The sequence below is a fragment of the Setaria italica genome, chromosome II, assembly GCF_000263155.2.
Source record: "Setaria italica strain Yugu1 chromosome II, Setaria_italica_v2.0, whole genome shotgun sequence".
NCBI classification, from domain to species: Eukaryota; Viridiplantae; Streptophyta; class Magnoliopsida; order Poales; family Poaceae; genus Setaria; species Setaria italica.
The window spans coordinates 27,217,565-27,238,075 of NC_028451.1; the positions used below are offsets into that span (position 1 = coordinate 27,217,565).

At 44.2% G+C, this 20,511-nt stretch overlaps 2 protein-coding genes across 6 annotated transcripts; one reads left to right on the forward strand and one right to left on the reverse strand.

Moving 5' to 3' along the window:
• The first annotated feature begins 14,230 nt into the window (after positions 1-14,230).
• Positions 14,231-16,039, forward strand: LOC101762911 (probable WRKY transcription factor 70). Its single transcript, XM_004956556.4, has 2 exons — positions 14,231-14,834; positions 15,168-16,039. The coding sequence occupies exons 1-2, from the start codon at positions 14,413-14,415 to the stop codon at positions 15,718-15,720; spliced, it is 975 nt and encodes a 324-aa protein (XP_004956613.1). The 5' UTR covers positions 14,231-14,412; the 3' UTR covers positions 15,721-16,039.
• Positions 16,040-16,246: 207 nt separating this feature from the next.
• On the reverse strand, positions 16,247-20,288 carry LOC101763319 (cytochrome B5-like protein). Of its 5 annotated transcripts, XM_022824151.1 has the most exons (7): positions 19,854-20,231; positions 19,685-19,774; positions 18,620-18,752; positions 18,515-18,552; positions 18,194-18,271; positions 17,989-18,080; positions 16,247-16,640 (listed from the first exon to the last, which is right to left on the reverse strand). In XM_022824151.1, the coding sequence occupies exons 3-7, from the start codon at positions 18,699-18,701 to the stop codon at positions 16,574-16,576; spliced, it is 357 nt and encodes a 118-aa protein (XP_022679886.1). In that variant the 5' UTR covers positions 18,702-18,752; positions 19,685-19,774; positions 19,854-20,231; the 3' UTR covers positions 16,247-16,573. The 5 variants fall into 5 exon arrangements, with proteins under 5 accessions (XP_022679886.1, XP_022679887.1, XP_012699506.1 ...); XM_022824152.1 differs by lacking the exon at positions 19,685-19,774 and having other exon boundaries at positions 20,153-20,288; XM_012844052.3 differs by having other exon boundaries at positions 18,620-19,997; positions 20,101-20,235.
• Positions 20,289-20,511: the final 223 nt, after the last annotated feature.

The window sequence follows — 20,511 nt, forward strand, 5'->3', positions numbered from 1 at the left end:
TTTCGATGGATGGATGGGCACGTACAGGAACCCATGCCGTGTCACGAGATCCCTTTCCACTTGGTGATAAGGTAAAGATAATTGGGTCCTGTCTGTTGTGCTTGTACGCCAACTAGTAGTACTAGTAAATTAAGTATAGTAAACTATATACAAGTATATGTTTCTTTCAGGAAGCCTATAGGTGAATGGAGTATCTGTTAGTCACATCATGTTTGCATATAGCAGTGTAGCATAAAAGAACAATAATGTGGTGTGTGTAGGCAAGAAAAGTATTCCTTCACTGGTAAGGAAGACGCGTTTCGGCGTTGGAAAGAATAGCTGATCCCATTGTCCGTTTGTTTTAGTACCAGCCTTCTATTTTTGTGCAGGGAATAATGAAAACCGATAGAAATTGATGAGAACACAGCAGATAATAAGTAGAGTAACACAGGCTTCTGTCGCCGAGCAGAGGAACTGCGTGGCGAAGATGGGGTGCAGTACCGGCTCCGGTCTTGCAGCAGCCGCTACCGACGTGGGGGACGGGCGGAAGGCCTGGGCGGAGTGGCGGCCGTGCGGCCATCAGCGAGGCTGACGAGCTTGGGGAAAAAAAAGAAGAGGCATAGGCGTGAGGGGATCGGAGGAAGTCTCCAGTTGTAGATTCTTTTTCCCCAGCGATACGCTGCTTGCCACGTGCAACATATAGAAAGGCAACACGAGGAGCACCAGCCAATCACGAGAGCCGTAAAACCTAAATCCAATGGCGTAAATTTTTTTTACCGACGTGGATGCTGCGATTAATCGCTGAGCTCGCCCCGTTTCATATCTACCAATCTACCAATGTGCTTGTCACCCCGGCCAGGGCCACATACGTAGATTCAACTGTAATATAACTTTCTTGAAGCTATATGTTACAACATCGTCTCTGTGTGGTTTATGTTGAGCTGATCCTACTACTCTCTCTACTTAATCACCACCAGTGTTTCACCTCCGCCAAAATGTGAAACGAGATGGTTCATGTGTTCTCCCTGGATAAACACCTTCATGTGCATATGTTTATGTAACCACTAACTTTTTGTTAAAGAATTAAGTTCATTTAGCTACCGCATAAAGTTGATATTTGTATGCCTTTATTTTGTTTTTAGTTCGTTCTGGAGCTGCAGTCCAGACTTAGCTGTGACATAACTGAAGATAGTATGAAGTGCACATCTTTGAAATGCATCTATCTCTATGCTGGCTTTGGGTTGAGGAACTTAGGTTTGGTCAATACATACAAATACGATTAAATTCAACATCATCTAGGTAAGGAAGTTTTCATCTGCCAAATTAAAAATCCAAAGATCACTACTGTCTAAACTTGATCTAATTAAGTACAAACCTAATCATATCATCGCTTAATTACTTAATTTCTCTATCATGCCGGCTTTTGCTTCGCACAATAAATTAAAGAAACTTGGCAAACCAGACCTGATCTGTAGAGTTTGCCATTAGCTAACATGTCCAAATCAAAACCTATTCATAATAGGCACAGAATTTAGAGAACCAAATTGTGGCCACAAAAGTTACCGATGGTCGCATACAGAGCGCAGGTGGGGCACATATTGTGACTAGACGTGTTGAAGTAATGAGCGCACCTTTCAGCGATTGAACTAAAAAACAAACAGTAGTGTAGCATATATTTCTCTGTTTGTTTCGAAGGCATTATTCTGTTCCCGCCATCATGGTGGGGGTCCAGTACACATGAATACGTCGTTTAATCTATAGTTTGTGATAACGTGCCTATGGAATTGAATACTTTGCTGCACGTGTGGTAATTAGTTCACCTCTTCTTTACAAGTAACAATTCCCTCCTGATTTTATCATTCTCGGCAGATGCGAGTGTTCAGTATTGACATGCTAATAATAATCGACTAATCGTGGATTAATACTAAGTCTCGGTAACAATCTATATCTCGTTTAGTGAATGTTTTTTTATATGTTTTCTTCAATACAATTGTAGTTATACAACGTAACTCGTCAATGTATTTTTCTCAGTTCGATGTGATGTGATGCACAGCTTGGAAACGCACAATACTATGCTCACTTCAGGTGACAGAACTTACTTTGGTAGAAATCTGAAGAAAAGGACATCTAAATCTAATAGCTAGATATAGGTATGTCTTCAATTCTACCAAATCTCTGAAGATCACTACGGCATAAACAAGATCCAAGAAAAGTATGAACCTAATCCCAGGATATCGTAGTTAACATCATGCTCACCACAAATAAGCATAAAATCAGATCGGACAACCAAAGCATGGCCAGAAAAAAGGTCTAGAAAAAATAGCCACAGAAGATACCGATGCTCACGTCAGGCGTCCTAGCTCCATCCGCTGAAGTCATTACCTGCCCTCTCAACGCGTAATGGCCGGGTCAGCTTCCACGTAGCTTCGCCAATGAGGAGCAAGAGAGCTCTGACTTCACCACTCCTCAGTCCCATCACTAGTTTTGTCCCTCTAGAAACGGCTTCTGTAGCGCTGGACGAGAGAGATAGGTTTTTCTATTAAGCACGATGCTAACTGTGCGATGACACAAAACTGGGAACTTTTGCTATCCAAAAGAAGTGTTAACAACCTTCATTTTCAAGCTGCAGGAACGGGTTAATTGATTCTGACGGTTCTAGGTCAGAAAAGCCGATACGTCAGATATGCAAATGTTGCTCAATGTCAATGAATCAAGTTTCTATAACTGTTAATTAATTACTTGCTTATTTCCAGGGGAAAATATCACTTGCATATAGTTGCATGTATTACTCATCCTAGAACTCATGTTCAGAAAATGACCCTTGATTATTTACCAGACTAGTTTAGGCCCAAGATTTTTATGAAATTAATTAACTTTTCACTTATTTTCTTATGAATTAAGAATTTTCAATATGAATCATGTATTAACTAATATGTAATTGCCTTTTCTTACTATGGATTATAGAGAATAGGAGACTACCTGCATTCCCAGCAGTACAGAGTATTACATTGCAAACTGGAATACCTGCTAGCTCCAAGTTTGGCGAAAAAAATTTATACATTTATAGGTTAAAGTAGCTCTTAGTACTCCCTTCACATGCATGCAGCAGGTAAGTAGCCAACTGGCAACTGCTGATTCTGAAAAGCAGGACAAAGTTTGAGATCAATGTTTCCAAGAAATTAAAGACACGGTGTCCTTTGTGGGCTCAATTTCTGAACAGTACTACTACTTGGCCCTTGTTTAGTTTCCTCCTTTTTCCTAACTTTGGCACTATGCAAAAAGAAGATTCCCCATCACATCAAACTTGCGGTACATGCATGGAGTACTGAATGTAGACGAAATCAAAAACTAATTGCACAGTTTTGTTGTACTTTGCGAGACGAATCTTTTGAGCCTAATTAGTCAATGTTTGGACAATAATTCACAAATATAAACGAAATGCTACAGTTGCGCATTTATGGCAAAATGCAAACTTTGCCACTCCCAATTTAGGAACTAAACAAGACCTTGCAGCCAGTACTTTTCAGTTTGGAACAGAGCGAAAAGAGTGCTGCAGTATCGACCAGCGAGTACCGACCAAATCATCCATCACCAAACATGCAGGAAAGCGATGCGTTAGGAATTCTAAAGTTCTCTTTATCATTCCCAGTGTGAACAGGACATAGCATCATCATAGGCTTTAACCGAGTACTATATGTTACAGTTTTCTTTTAGAATTTTGTATCCAAGGATTTGGAGACACAATGGACAACTTAGTCCCACTAAAAAAACACTTGTAATGCAAGTTGAATATTGAATATACTAATTAGACTCTTTTCCACAAAATAAAATTACAGTAATCAGTATTCAGAACATTATAGACAATAATAATGACAAACTTGATTCACATGATGTACCAACAAACCATAATCGCCTCATGATGGGTAACCTATAAAAATCAGCACAACACAGTAACACGATTTTTTTTTTGAACAAACTAAAATTCATAAACCAAGCTATATGTTCCTCGAAGTCTAGCCATAATAAGCTACGGCATTAACAAATTCTTTGTACCATACATGAAGCAACATCTACCTCATCAAAGTAGCGCGGTAGACCGGTAGTTACAACTATTCGATGATTCATTTGTTTACCAGCGCTCACGTCTCATATCGGAATTCATTTTACCCACAAAATAAAAGTTGGAGCAAGAGTCGCATTCAAAAATCAATTTGATTACAGCTAGCTGTACTAGATCTGACCAACAGGGAAGCTGAAAACTAGATCGATCTAGGAGCAAAAAGAAGTTTAATTAGCTTGATAGCAATGTTTTTTTTTATTTTGTGATGAAAAGAACCCTTGTGGATCATTCCCTGACACGGGTGCGTTTCCTGTTTAATTTAGATTCTTTATATACTTGCCACTGGACAGTTTGATGGCCGTTATTATTGCTAAATAGACAGGAACTGCTATCTTGCTCGTCAAACATGCAAGTTGTCTAAATTATTGGGTTAGCTAGGTCCGATATATGTTGACCAAATTAAACAGCCAAGTAGTAACAGTAAGTACTCCTACTTTGTGTAGGACATTGCCCAGATATTAAAAAGGTAAGTGAAACTAGTTGGTGGAGCAATTTCAAATACTACGTGTAGAGCCCCGCCAAAGGAATTTAGCATAAAAATATTTGAAGAAAAAATGGTTAATGGTTTCCACACAACTACAAAAACTGCAGTTACCAATTTCTCCGGGCTAAATTATCCTTTGTTAAGATTATTCCTTTTTTATATAAGATCTTGATCTTTAATGGTATTTTCATTTGACAAATCTCTTATGTGACTCTAACACCATTACTGATGAGATGTTTGTACATTGAATGAACACTGAAATTATTATTCTTACTAAGTGCCTGTATGAACACATCGCTTCCCCGTTGAAGGTTGACATTTAATATTATAGCCACTAAGTTGTATCAGGCCTTGTTTAGTTCCCCTTTTTCCCAACTTTGGCACTATGCAAAAAGAAGATTCTCCATCACATCAAACTTGCGGTACATGGAGTACTAAATGTAGACGAATCAAAAACTAATTGCACGGTTTTGTTGTACTTTGCGAGACGAATCTTTTGAGCCTAATTAGTCAATGTTTGGACAATAATTCACAAATACAAACGAAATGCTACAGTTGCGCATTTATGGCAAAATGCAAACTTTGCCACTCCCAATTTGGGAACTAAACAAGACCTCATTCTATTAGCTTAATCCACACCAGAGACCTCCTAAAAGAGATATTTAAAGTAGTACTAAAAACATCTGCAACAGTGGCATGTTTCTTTCGGACGACATTGAGGATACTTATCTTTCAAAATCTGATTCTCCATCCAAACATCCTCCCAAAATCTAGTTTGATTTCCTGAAGTCACTTTAAATCTTCCCAGCTTCAAAAATCTTCCTTCACACCCATTAAACCCATCCAAAATTGTGAATCCCCAGGTTTCTTATATACTTAGCCTAATGCCTTGTCTTTAAGGTATTTATTCCTTAAAAGTTTCTGCCATTTACTTAATAAGCATTTATTCTAGATATCCATATTCAAAATCCCTAGACCTCCTTGGTCCTTTGGTTGGCATAAGACCTCCCACTTTACTAGTCTATATTTTTTCTTATGCTGATCATACTGCTAATAAAACCTAGATTGAAAATATCTATCTTTTTAAGGACTCCCCTTGGAACCTCAAAGAAAGATAACATGAACATTGTTAAACTAGATAGAACTGTATTAATCAACACTAATCCTCCACAAACAGATAACATTTTACCTTTCCAACCACTTAGTCTTTTCTCAAATCTCTCATCTAGTCCTTGTTACTCAACTTTCTAAAATGCATTGGTATGCCTAGATAGCGAAAGGGATAAGAGCCTAATTTACAACCAAAAAGCTACGAATACAAGGCCTCATGTTCTTTTGCTTGTCCAAAGTAGAAAATCTCACTTTTGTGGAAATTTATTTTGGGACCTGATAATTGCTCGAACATACAAAGTAACAACTTCATGTTCTTAGCCTGTTCAATATCATGGTCTAAAAAAATCACAGTATCATCAGCATATTGTTAAATTGAAAGTCCATCTTGTACTAAATGTGGAATCACTCCTTCGACCTGACCCTCATTTTTGGCCCTGGCAATAATAATTGCTAACATATCCACTACTATATTCAATAGAATAGGGGATAGCGAATCATCCTGCTGAAGCCCCTTTTTGTTTGAAAGTATGATCCAACCCTGATCATTCGTTTTAATTCCAACATTTTCCCCTTGGGTAAAAGCCTCAATCCATTTACACCAGGTCGATGAAAAACCTTTCATTCGTAAAGTTTGTTGTAAGAATCCTCAATTTACCTTGTCATAAGCTTTCTCAAAATCAATTTTAAATATAATTCCATCTTCTTTTTCGTATGCAATTCATGTAATGTCTCATGTAAAATCACAGCCCCTTCCATAATATTTCTACCCGGTAGAAAAGCGGTTTGTGAAGGTCTAATAGTTCTTTGGGCTATCTTTGTAATTCTATTTGTGGCTACCTTTGTGAAAATTTTGAAGCTAACATCTGTATTGTTGAATTTGCTTTGCCTCATTACTTTTTGGTAGTAAAATTATTGTTCCAAAGTTAAGGCTGTTTAAAGGTAATGAACCCTTGTGAATTCCACAGAGCCATTAAGTCTTCCTTAATTAACTCCTAGAAGATCTGATAAAACTCGGGAGGGAACCCATCGGGGCTTGCAGCTTTATTATATTCATCTGGAAAATTGCCTCTTTTACTTCAGCCACTCATTAAGAACATGTTTTTACTTTTGCCCATTGGTACCATTTCAATTCTTCCTCTCTTAATAGAGCGGCAAGCCTCTCATTAAGAACATGTTTTAAATTCAATTCATCTTGATCTAACTGTGTAACCTCTGCTTTTTTATCCAATTCATCCAGCTTATTTAATAGAGTTTTCTTCTCTTTCTTATATAAGTACCACTAGTATTTTTTGCCCAACCCCTTAAATACTGTTTTAATCTCCTGAATTTTTCTTGCCACTTTTCCGATGGGGTATGGCCATCACTAACACTTTGCCAAACCTCGCGTACCATATCATAAACCCTTCACGTAACAACCACTCCAGTTCGAATTTAAATAAAGGTGGTGTTGTACCAGAAGGTTTTTCTCCCGTGTTAATAAACAAAGGAGTATGATCTGATTTCTCGTGGGTTAAGGCTTGCACTGTGGTAAGTGGAAAATTGGATTCCCAATCTGCGCAGACCAGAATTCTATCCAATTTTTCATAAGTTCCTCTGGATTTTGGCTTGCATTGTTTTAGTATAGAGCAGGTATGATTGGGGATCTTACATTACATACTACATACACGTCCAGGAACACACCAACTGTTTTGAAAATTGGATCGGAACCCTGCTACTGCAGATGATCCGATCCTCATGTGCTGGCAGATACAGCCAGGTGTACTGTGTAGTAGCAGTGCATCCAATAGCCATATATAACTGAATTCATTGCAACCATCATTGCGCCGCAACACTAGATATACGGGCATAATACATAAGTTAGTTTGTTCGTGTATATGCAACACTTGAGATGTACACCTGGTAGGTGCAGACGTGCAGTGCATCCAAATTATTGCATGCAGTAGCACGTACGTACGAAGAGAAAGATAGCGACAGGGAAACGCTAGCTCCCCAACCACTAAGCTATATATGTACCTATCAGATTATCAATGTTCAGCAGGAACAGAGTCCCGAATTACAGGCTGGTCATCAAGATCAATCGACACTTGGACGCTGACACACGCGTAGCTTTCTTCCTTATTAGCTCCTCTTTCAGCCGAGCCGCGCCTCCGTCCGCGAAATTTACATGGACAGATCAGTCTCGCACTCTCACTACACTCGCGAGGGCAGGGTAGTTTTCCGAGAAATTGACCAATCAAGCTCGATCAGGGGTGTTTAGATACGAGGTGCTAAACTTTAGTAAGGTCACATCAGATATTCGGATGCTAATTAGAAAAACTAAATATGAGCTAATTACAAAATTAATTGGACAGATAGAGTCTAATTCGCGAGACGAATCTATTAAGGCTAATTAATCCATTATTAGCAAATGTTTATTGTAGCACCACATTGTTAAATCATGAACTAATTAGGCTTAATAAATTTGTCTCGTGAGTTAGACTCCATTTGTGCAATTAGTTTTATAATTAGATTATATTTAATACTCCTAATTAGTATCAACCATCCGATGTGACATGTGTTAAAGTTAGTAACCAAACACCCCTCGGTTAGTTGGTGGCGCATCTTCCCCGTCGTCTTCCCCAAGAGCGCGTACGCACATCGCATAGTATAGGGGGAGCCTCACCTTTCCCCTTTCCTGGCGACACGAGAGGGCACTCAACACCGTGGCAGCCACGCCCTGTCGCCGTCAAAGCCCGACGCCACCGCGTTGAAGCCTAAAAGGAGGCGCATGTATAGCTTAACTTTCTCGGACGTAGCCTAGCTAGCTTACTATACGGGCGCGGACGTCAATGGCCGCGGCCCACGCGGCCGGCCAGCCGGGGCCGTGCGTGGCGCCCGCGCGTACCGCGTCCGCCGCGGCCGGCCGGCAGTCGCGCCCACGGCCAGGCCGGAAAATTCGGCGACGGTGCGTTCACCGGCCGTACGACGTCGTAGAGAAGTAGAGTGGAGTAGCCTAGCTAGCGCTTGCCCGGGCCCCCAATGCAAAGGACCGTGCAGACCCTTCTGGAGCCGGCCAGCCGGTTAATTATCCGAGACCCAAGACCAGCTTGCCAGCGAGGCTCTCCACTTCATCGTACGTGCTGCTGCGAGCTGGAGTTATTAGCAAGGGTCCAACGGGTCGCGACGCTGCTGCATTTGCACCATGGTGTGTCGTAGTTGGAGTTGGGGTTTTGATCATGATCTGACGGGGTACGGTGGTGGTGTCGCAGCAGGGATAGCCATGTGAAAAACGGGCTGCTGGTGTGTGTGTGGTGGTGGTCCGGGATCCGTGGGTTTCGTAGGTACGTACGAACCCTGTACAGGATCTGGATCGAGTTGTATTTACTGGTGTGCTGCCTGTTTCAGTTTATATTATGTACAGCACTAGAAGGATTTCGCACCTACTACCTGGCCATGTGTGTGCGTGACGGCATTGGTAAGGTTGCATGTGCATTATTGGCATATGATATTGGCTGGGTCACATCGCTAGGTTGATGATCTCTCGGTGGCCTTATATGTTTGCATGCATATTAACAATCGTAGTAATAAACAACCAACCTTACGCGCGCGTGGACACCAAAAGTACTCCTTTAACTGGGAAGAACAACGAAAGACGCGTCGATGTAACAAGCACACCGTCTTTGAGCGTTGGAAAAATAGTTCATCCCTTGTTGCGTTTGTCTTTTCTTTTCTTTTTGTTTGTTGCTTCCACCCACCCAAAAATCCCTGTCGTCCTTCTCTTCCAAGCCGGGGCCACACATACACAGGTTTTACTTTGATTCTGTTTTAAGCTATGCAAACGCCTTTGTGGGGGTCCCTAATCGCATTACAAATTGGCGCATGTGCTTTAATCTATGCCGAGCTAGCTGCTTATCCTGATTCTCTCTCTACCTTGCCACCCCACTAGCTATATATAGTGTACTAAGCGTGGCTCGTGATCTTCTGCGCCCTTCTCATCAAGTTGTCAGATTCCTCAGATCCAGATAATCAAAGTAATGGTACATATTGAACCGTTTGATTCTTGTTAGAGAACTTCATTTACAACTTAAATTAGATGCCTCCTGATTCTTTTGTGTCTTTTGTTTGAAACAAACCTGACCTGAAACCGTGGTCCTTTACTTCACCTTTCTTAGCGTAAGACCATGGTTTTTTTGAGACGCATCAGTGCACTCGTTCCGAGCACTAGGCCTTGGCTGGAAATATGAATAAAAGGACATCCAGCATCCATGTATGCAACTTAAGCACATACACATGTTCCCATTCCTGTCAAAGCTACAAGCATTACTAAGACAGCTACAGTCAAAACATGGTCTAACTAGGTATGGACCTAATCATATGATGCCCCAGTTTCCATCAAGCGTATGCACCAAAGTTGGAGAAACCAAATAATGGCCACACAGGAGACAAGGACTCTCTCATCACTCCAGTACTGCAGCGTTTCCATCATCAGCTAATTTCCAGCAGCACGCCCTATAGATGTCCATTCGGGCCGCCCGGCCCGGTCCGGCATGGGCCCAGCGAGGCCCGTTAGATTTCGTGCCGAGCCTGGCCCGTAACGACGGCTTTGTCGTGCCGTGCCGTGCCGGCCCATGGGCCTCATCGGCGGCCCAAGCACGGGCCTGTTGTGCCTTTTCTGTGCCGGGCCAGCCCGTCAGGCACGGCTGGGTTCAGGCCAACGCGATGCACGGCGGGCCTCGCGCTGCCTCTGCCGCTGCCGGCCTCCCCGCGCTGCCTCCGCCGCTGCCGGCCTCCCCGCGCCGCCCCTCCCGACCGCCCGCGCCGCCGCAGCCACTCCCGGCCCCCCACGGCCCACGCCGCCGCAGCCGCGCCCGCACGGACGCCGCCGCCGTCGCTCCCGCCTACCCGCGCCGCCGGTCCCGGCCTCCCGTGCCGCCACTCCCTGGACTTGCGCTGCCACCGCTGCTGCCCGCTGCCGTCCTCCCACGCGCGCCGCTCTGCGGCCCCCGAGCTGCCGCCGACCTCCCGCGCCGTCACTGCCATCCCCCCGTAGGCCTCCCGCGTCGTCGTCCCCTCGCGCCTCCGGCCTCCGCGCCGCCGCTCCCCTGCCCGGCCCCACGTCACCGCTCCCCGGTCCCCGCACCGCCGATGGGGAAGATGGAGAGACGGGTGGAGGATGGAGCCTGGAGGTTGGAGTCGGAGATGCGGGAGAGGGAGAGATGCGATGCGCCGATGGGGAAGAATGGAAGAGGAAGGGGTGACGGGTGGAAGACTGGAGCCGGTAGGGATTTAGTCATTTAGGGAGGATACTGTCATTTAGGGAGGATACTAACGGGCCATTTCGGGCCGGAATGAAAAATCGTGCCGGGCCGTGCCGCCCGTCAGGCTGAGGCGCCGGCCCACGCCCGGCACGAGGCATCGGGCTGGGCCAGCCCGAGCTCGAAAATTTACAGGCCGGGCCGGGCTTGAGACGGGCTAAAAAAATGAGCTTCGTATCGGGCTGTCGGGCTGCGGGCTGCATGGACATCTATGGCACGCCCTGTTTCTATTTCTCTCTCTAACGTCATGCTTACTTCATCTGCTGAGGTCACCGCCTGCCCTCACCCCCTCAACGCGTAATGGTCCTGGTCCCAGTCAGCTTCCACGTTGCTTCGCCAATGGGGAGCAAGGGAGCTCTGACTTCAGCACCCCTCCTCATTTCCACCGCTAGTTTTACCCCTCCAGAAACGGCTTCTCTCAAGCTAGGACGTAAGCACGATACCGATTCTGAAGAAAAGCGATCGTAGGAGAAGTGACGAGACAAAAAGTGTGGGAACTTTAGTTCTCCCAAAAGAGTGTGAATAACCTTTCTTCCGTGATTTTTTTTATGTGAACCCCAAATTCTAGATTCGCATAACAATATTACTCAAAGTTGTACGTTATGATAATACAAAACATAAAAGAATCGGTAAGCATCTAATTTATTAATTAAGGCAAAGGCAATATATAATACATGCATGTTGCTCCCTAAGTAGCTTAAAAAATATTCTAGTTTCCTTTGGGGAACACATCATCACTTGCACTGGCAATTGCATTGAATTAATTTTCTGATTCTGGCGGAAGAAAGGTTGTTATTCACACATCATCATCACTTGCAGTGGCATTTTTTTAAATTTTCTCACCCTAAAAAATATTCTAGTTTTCTAATACCGAGGCTTATTCTAAGACAGTATAGAAAGCTGATCAACAGCAGAAGAAATACCAGAGATCACATATGGTTGAGGTAGCTATACCACTAAACACTAAATAATGATGCTTATAGTATCAACTGCAACATAGCTGCAGCATCCTAGCTACCAAAAGAAATAACAACATGGATACATACGTATGCGCGCCATACCTCAACTTAACGACAATCATATAAAATTTAGTATGTTATTAGTTCTGCAGCTGGAAGTTTGTACTTTAATTATCCATTGGATCGATAATTGTACTATAAAGATATAAGTTTGGGTATATAGAAATACAAACAGAAAAGAGGTACGATTCAATAATTCAACATTTTGTTCATTTTCTCAAGTGGTCATGCTAGAGATCGACAAAAACAGTCATGGAATGTGCTTTCCGTTCAGGCATGCAAATGGACATATGTTTGAATTAGTCGTCATCTGGGCAACTGGCCTTAGAAATGTCCAAGATTGGTCTAAGGTTCTGACAGTGTGTGTTAACTTTACTTTAGAAGTTCTGGCACTGCTGATGATACTTCTGAACGGGCGCTACCGTGGTGCAAGATTTAAGTCCGACATGTTTAATGATCCGGCCAGGGTGTCGTGCAACGTGTCATCACTCATCAGGAAAGAACGTTTAATAATATTGTACCTGTTTTTTGTTTCCAAATGATACTATACTGCTAGTACTGTGAGATAAATGAAGAGAAATTTTTGTCGTGTGTAAATTGAAGAGACTGAAATTGGCAAAACTGCGGCTGCCTCATGATTCAACTGATTTTTCATACCTGCAGGCTGCTGCCAGTACTTTTCAATGTGAAGCAGCGCGGAAAAAAGGAAGCTTGAGGTCTTACACTAGAAAACACAAGGATGCGAAATAAACCTGAAAGCCAAAGCATACAACCAAACATGCAGGAATTGAAAGCGATGTGTTTGGAACCATATAGCAAAGTTTTCTTTATTTCCAATATGAACTATAGACAAGATATAGTATACAACAACGCCTTATCATCATAGGCTTTGGCTGCTTGTATAGTAAACTTTATTTTAAGAGATGCCCACGCTCAAGGTCTGAGTGTGTGATACATCACTTCGACATCACTGGATGTAACATGCATGTCTCATGTCATGTGTACTAAATTTTCACGCTTCCTTGCTCTGTTCAAGGTTTTGTAGAACGGAAAACTACTACCTTTGAAACCACTTTACTTGACCTCAAAATTCCACCAAGTTGAGCATGCATACATATTTAGAGATTTTTACAGGTTTAAACGTGGCTTAAATCTTGTAATCCCCAAATCACCCATATATGGTTTGGTAGGGTTTACCATCCATGTGTTTATTCGGAATAAGAGCAAAACTCTAAGGTAAAACACTTCATAGCTAACTAGATGCTTTAATACATAACTATCTCCAAGTAAAATATGAAAGAGCCACGAAATCCAAACAAACAATTAAACAAACCAATCGATCAAATATGCCATATAACACTCGATCGTATATAGTGAGCTAGCATCTTCAGCTTTTCGGTTCAGATTTCCGGGCCCATACTCCAAAGGACGCACTGCACCAACATGTGTATTCTCACGGTGATGCCGATCTCTCCAAACAATCTAGTGCCAATATGAACTAGACAAGTTATATAACGTCATAAATCATTGTAGCTAGGCTTTATCCGATTATACACCTGCAGAGTTTTCTTTTTGACGTGACCTGAAGGTCTCCCACCACATTCCCACGTCCAAGTGTTATGTGTAGTCATTTTTCACGAATTTGAAAAGGGAAACTACTACTTTGAGACCGTTAGATATTTGGTTGATTATTTAACGTCACAAAATTTGCAATGCTTGTCACCTATGCTTACTCAAGTGTTTACCCAGGTTAAATAATCTGTCTATTCCATGGTTACAAAATATTTATTTGTCCAAAAAACAAAATAAAAAAAGCTTCACCAGACCCAAATTAAAATATAATTAAGCAACGAATCGACTGATGGAATGCACCAATCACCATATACTAGCAGAATATAGCTAGCATCGTCTTCAACTTTTTTTTTCCGGGTCCCATCCCTCCGATGACGCATCAACCCTGCTGGGTTCCCACGGTGATGGCGATCTCTCAAGCATCAACCAAGTGCCACAAAAGCCAATCCGGCTATACCTTCCCATGGCGCTCCCAACTCCCGAACGAAGCGTCCGAGAAGGCTGCCGTCAGGTCCCCCCTCGCGTACGTGTTCCCGTGTCGCGATCCGACATGGCATGGCTGCGCCCAATCACGCCGCAGTCGCCACCGAACTCACCGGTCAAATCCCTCTCCCTTCTCCTCCCTCGGCCTCACCGGAACGCGCTTCGTGTTTCTTTAAAAGGGCAGCCCTCTTCGCGTCACTCCACCTCCCCCCTCACCACAACTGAACTCTCCCTCTCCCCGGCAGCGGCCACTTGTCCCTGCCAATTCACACGCCACGCCACGACGAAATAATCTAGCCTATTCTTCCTCCTTGAGCAACAAATTCTAGGAAGCTAGCGAGCTTTGCTATGGCGAGATCGATGGAGAGCGTCGACGGCAATGGCGGCGGGCTGGTGGTGACGGAGCTCAGCCACATCAAGGAGCTCGTGCGGCAGCTGGAGGTGCACCTCGGCGGCTCGCACGACCTCTGCAGGCACCTCACCACGCAGATTTTCTCCATCACCGAGCGCTCCATCAGCATCATCACCTCCTCCAGCCTCGACGCCGGCGCCGGCGGCCGGAAGCGGCCCGCCTCGCCCCTCTCGGCGACGCCCACCAGCGACGTCACCGACGGGCCTTTCAAGAACGCCAAGAAGAGGAAGGTCATGGAGAAGAGGAAGCACCAGGTGAGGGTGAGCTCCGGCTCCGCCGGCGGAGGAGCCGCCGAGAACGACGGCCACAGCTGGAGGAAGTACGGCCAGAAGGAGATTCTTGGAGCCAAGAACCCAAGGTTCGTTCCTGTTCTTTCCCTTATCTTTTTCATAGCCCAATCTGCACGTGTGTTGCTTTTTGGGGTTCGGATATTGTAGCTGTCCTGTCCTTTCTGAAAGTTGTAGCCTTTGTTCTCTTCCTGGAATGATTGCCTCCACTTGCTGGATAGCATCGTATGGCTAGGACACAGTATGCTGCTACAATCTTTTGATATTGGATTGGTGATGCTAGTTCGTGCCAATTCTTCTCCGAATTCACTATCACATTTTTTTCCCTTTTTTGTTCTGATGAGCAAGTTACAGAAATTACAGCTTAGAAACTGTGGCTGATCTGAATCGTGCCAAAATTTCAGGGGCTACTACCGCTGCACGCACCGCCACTCCCAGGGATGCTTGGCGACGAAGCAGGTGCAGCGCACCGACGAGGACCCGACGCTCTTCGACGTCATCTACCACGGAGAGCACACCTGCGTCCAGAGGCCGACGGCGGCGGCGGCAGGCCAGCCGGAGCACAACCCGGAGGCGAACGGCCTCCTGCAGAGCCTGGCCGCCGGCCTCACGGTGAAGACCGAGGGGCTGCCGGCCTTGGCCGCGGACCCGCAGGGCAGGGGCGCCGCCGCGCCGTTCTACCTCTCCTCCTCGACGCCGGCGAGCGGGTGTCTGGCGGCGGCCGAGCGCAGCCCGTTCTCGACGTCGGAGAACTGGGGCGTGTCGCCGGCGACCTCGGACTCCAACAACCACGTCGCCGCCTCCTACCTGCCGTTCGAGGACGCCGAGTGGCGGGGGCACAACGAGCTCCAGGAGGTCGTGTCCGCGCTCGTCGCCGCCAGCGCGCTGCCGCCGCTGCCCGCCGTGGACGGCTTCGACGAGTTCCTCGACTTGGACATAGCGAGCTTCTTGGCGTGATCCGATCCTAGCGCCGATCTCCGTAGCTGATGAAAAATAGGGAAATCGAAGCAGCTGATGTGATGCGACCATCCCTCTGGCCTCTGGGCCTTCGTCCAGGAACAGAGGAGGGAAGAGCACGAGCTCTGCTTCCTGGGTCCATGCAGGCGTAAAACCGTAGATGATGAGAGTAGTGAATGTCTTTTTTTTCCTCTCTTATTCTTTTTGCTCTTCTGAAACTGAGAGTGTTGTGTTGCATTGTATTATTGATCTTTTATGTCCGAGGAAAATAAAGATCCTTTGATGTTTTGAGCCATTATCAAAGAGTTGTCTTTCATCTTATTCAGTCTTGTTTAACAATCTCACAAATAAACCTGATCAGATCTCGGAAGATGATCTCTTTGATCAAGATTATTTCGTGAGCAAAAGAATGGAGTGTTTTTTCACAGAAGATGTTACAAAAAATGAGCGCATCGAAATTTCAAACGTGTTTCCTTGAGCCCAACAGGTGTGCCATTCTCAGACATTACCAAGGGGAGAATTGGACTGAGCAAATGCCTTTCATTGTCATGCTAAACATCAATATGAAGGTTGGCAGAATAAGTCGTCCGGTCTGAGAAAGTTCCAAAGATCTACAAAAGCATATCTTCTCACAAAGTGATAAAGCTAACAAAACGTCTAGAAATCATCGAAGGTCCATGTTCAAACACTGCTATGGTAAAAGTACCAAGTCAATATGAAATCAAAACCACAAAGCTGGGAGTAGTCCTCATCACTACTAGGAAACAGTTTCACTCCCTCTCATCGTTGTCATGAACTGTGGAAGAGAGCATGCGTTCACACATGAATCATCGACAGCCTCTCCTCTTTATCATCAGTCCCTCAATTCGCCGATGCAGAAATCTTCAATGATGTCGAATACTCTTGTGCCATGTTGTGGGCTGAAAACGCGTCGAGGCATACATTTATCTTAGCCATTAAAAAAAGGAAGGCAGAGATGTCATGCAATCTGACTTGTGAAGAAAAGCAACAGCAAAAATAAAAAGAATTTCCCCAAAGAAAAGGACAGGATAAGCACAATCCCCATCCAAGTTGTTCTTTCAGTTTCAATGGTTCTGCAGCATCTATCGTCAGGATTTTGTTATTTAGTTTATGAATTCGTGGATGCGCTCCTGTAAACATTTAAGTAACAGCTTCTTTGTGGGCTGAAAGCGTGTAGAGGTATAATATTTGTCTTAGCTATAAAACATGAAAGGTAATACAGTTGTGCAATTGACTTGTGAAGAAAAGCAATAGCAATATCAGAAGATTTTTTTCCTTGGCAAGGAAAGGATAAGCACATCAATATTGTTTAACAGTCTTTATCGACGCGTAGCATCTATCATCTGGATGTTGTCAATTATTCCATGATCATATTGATGTTCTCATGTATATCTTTAATATCTTATTTTCATAGAAACAATCACATGGACATGGATCTAGAATGTTTTCAGGCCTTCAGGTTTAGGAACGCCATACACACATTTCACTTATAGACAATTAATACATGAACAATGCTGAAACAAATTAAATCATCAGACAACAGCATTGAAAGATGCTAGCAATACAGATGATAGATCATCTTTATTTATTGCTCAAAACAGAAAATACAAAATAACATTGATAAATACTCCTCCCACCCCTAATATTTGACGTTGGTTTCAATTTTAAGCTAACAAACATCAAACAATTTATGATAAATGTCCATAAGCCTAGGCCACATGTTAAACAGATTATCAAACTTTTACATTGTTCTGATGAAGTGTATTGAGCCAGTGAAGATGTTCTGATGAAGTGTATTGAGTCAGTGAAGTCAGAACATGTTCTATTGAGAATTGACAGTTCAAAAGATTGGTTCTCGTTTCTTGATTAGTTAGAATCCTCACAAACAAAAACCTTACATAGGAGAAACAAGGTGTTATTTATCCTGTGTTCAATTTCCTAGAAAACAACAGCTTTTAGATTTCTAGAAATAGAAAATAAAGGATCCTTATCCAAGTTTAATGCTTATATAAACAAAAAAGTTTGTTAAGAAATTCAATATAAACTGTTTCGTAAAGGAATTTAATCGCCTAAGAAAGTTTAACCTAAAAAAGATGCAGACCATAACCTGAAACTTCTGTAATTCATACTAATAACTAAAATCTGGGTGGCAAAGATGTAACAACCTTCGCTTGTTTCGGAAAAAAACATATTTTGTGAATAATAACAGCAGAATGCAGTGTAAACAATTGATGTTAAGTTACAAACCCAAAAAATCCCTCTGTTGAATCATCTCCAGCATTGTTTAGGATGGCATCACCACCTGGGTGCTCTTCCACATATGCAGTGACATTGTAAACCTGGATAATCACAAAACTGAAGAATCATAAGACAGAAAGTCCAAGCAGTTTTCAATTTCCTCATTCAGAGCTGGATGAACATAGCTGGTAAAATGGTAAATCGCTTTCTTAACCTTATCTTTGATTATTATCCAACAATCCTTCCTTGTGTTGTGAGTTGATACCTCTTTCTTGGTATAGCTTCTAGATATCTGAATGGGGAATGACAGAAAGGAACGGATGAGAATGAGGTTAAGGTAAAGAAAGTGGCACATCTGAATGTGCATTTCGGTCTCCACATAACCTACATCAGTCTTGTCTTTCAGTCAAAGAATTGTTTTTTCAGATTCATAAAGCATACTCTAAAGCAATTGCTTGATCAGTTTGGTTAGCCGTGCATATGCATTACAGAAATGAGAAAGCGAAAGCATTCAATGATAAAAGATGGCATTCACCTTTCCACTGCCTGCTAGATGCGCTGCATCTCCTTTACCTGCAATATAACAAATACTAAGTGGCAATGGGTTCAAACTAAGATTACAAGTGATACGTACTTTTACCTTTGCAGTTAGACCTTGGAATAACAAACAGGGCTCCCAGACCAAGAAGCACAACAAGTGAGATATATATCAGAATTTCCATCCTGCACCTCAGGACTCAATCAACGTGCTATGCACTGATCGAAATAATGTTCTACGAAAGAAGCTGACTTCAGTACTTGGCTTCCATCAGTAATTACCATTGCAAAGGTAACACAAAGATCAAACACAACAATCACCAAGTAATTACAGAAACATGTAAATCTGTATGGCTGTATCAATTTTAAGGAAAATGCTACTGAATCTACAGCCCAGCTAACTCTGAAGATACACACAGAACTGGACCTTGCAGAACAACGGGCTTAGAGCAACTCCAAAAGAATTTGTATCCTACCCCTAATACCTTGCTTAGGGAGAAAAAAAAGGACTCCAACAGCTCCCCCAAAACTTCCCCAAGTTATTCGCGACGCTAAAATAGAGCCCGTCACCGCGCATATTTGCGCATAATTGGGTACTCTTGGCGATTGGGGGAGGAAGGATGTCGCGCAAATATGCGCTCTGTTTTAGCATCGCAAATAACTTTGGGAAGTTTTGGGGGAGCTGTTGGAGTCTTTTTTTCTTTTTTTTTCTCCCTAAACAAGGTATTAGGGGTACGATACAGATTCTTTTGGAGTTGCTCTAATAAGGTGACCTCACAAACTCTGTGAGATAATGCGCTCAAAATTAAAAAAATTGTAAAAGATCGCATCCCTCCCGAGTCAGAATCTTCCCAAATCTGGTATTCTAATTCGGACCTGGTAGTCTTCCAGGGCCAAACGCGTTAAGTTCACAGTAGGAGAGCAAATCTTGGCATGATTCCAACGCGGACTACTGAAAGACCGAATCTTTGCCACTAATCCCACCCCCGGATTGGCGAATCTTGCAAGAAATTTTTGACGGAACAGAAGCGAGCCGAGTATCCCACCCTATCACACCACGCGCTACTCCGCCCACCCAAAGCTCCGAGCTCGGCATACACCCCCATGAATATGTGGAATGGAGAAAATGCGGCAGCCGATGGAGGGTTACGAACGAGCAGAAGCGTACCTGGAGAAGAAGAAATCAGGGCGCAGCGCGTGCAGGCACTAGTGATCTGGAGTGATGGGGATCTCGCTCTCAACGAAAACAAGCCAAATTCTGTGTAAAATAGCAGTAAGCCGTAGCGGAGAATATTCCCCTGCCGTCGCTTGGGATTGAGCAGAAAAATAACCAGAACCTGACAAGAAGAGGGTTCAGGGTTTGCGCTCGAAACCAGCAGCAGAACCTTGCTTCATCGACATGGTTCTTTGGGTCGGTTCGACATGGTTCTTTGGGTCGGGGGTTACGAACGTACTACCTACGTATTTACCATCTCTCATCTCTGCATAATCGAAGTAATATTTTTGCCATTTTACGAATGCTCTGCATAATCGAAGCAACATTTTTTACATTGACATTTTTACCAACGTGACGCGCCAACTCACCGTGTCAGGGTGGATCATGGACGGGGAAATGACCGAGCTGCCCCCACCTTACCTTTAGCCCCGCGGCCACACACGGAAGCAGGTGTTGACGGTGGTTCAGATATGCTGGTCCCCGAGCGCGGCGGCGGCGGGGGCGCGGAGGCAGTGAGCACGGCCTCCTCGGCGGCGGGCTCGGCCCCGGCCTCGAAGCGGCAGCTGGCGACGGCGTCGACGACCTCCCCGAGCGCGGCGGAGGCAGGCGAGGAGCGCCTGCAGCATCCTCATAAGCACAGCCTCCTCGACGGCGGGCTCGGCCCCGGCCTTGAGGGACATGACCTCGTGGAGCGCGGCGAGCGAGGCGGAGGTGACGGTGGCGCCGGCGTCCTCGGAGCGGACGACGTCGAGGAAAGGCCGCAGCACGGCGGCGGGGAG

Coding starts and splice junctions, on each gene's coding strand:
- LOC101762911 (XM_004956556.4), top strand. CDS start 14,413: ATGGCGAGATCGATGGAGAGCGTCGACGGCAATGGCGGCGGGCTGGTG. Junction 14,835..15,167: donor CTTGGAGCCAAGAACCCAAG/GTTCGTTCCTGT, acceptor CCAAAATTTCAG/GGGCTACTACCGCTGCACGC.
- LOC101763319 (XM_022824152.1), bottom strand. CDS start 18,701: ATGGAAATTCTGATATATATCTCACTTGTTGTGCTTCTTGGTCTGGGA. Junction 18,553..18,619: donor TCCAAGGTCTAACTGCAAAG/GTAAAAGTACGT, acceptor GTTATATTGCAG/GTAAAGGAGATGCAGCGCAT. Junction 16,641..17,988: donor TCAACAGAGGGATTTTTTGG/GTTTGTAACTTA, acceptor ACGCGTTTTCAG/CCCACAACATGGCACAAGAG.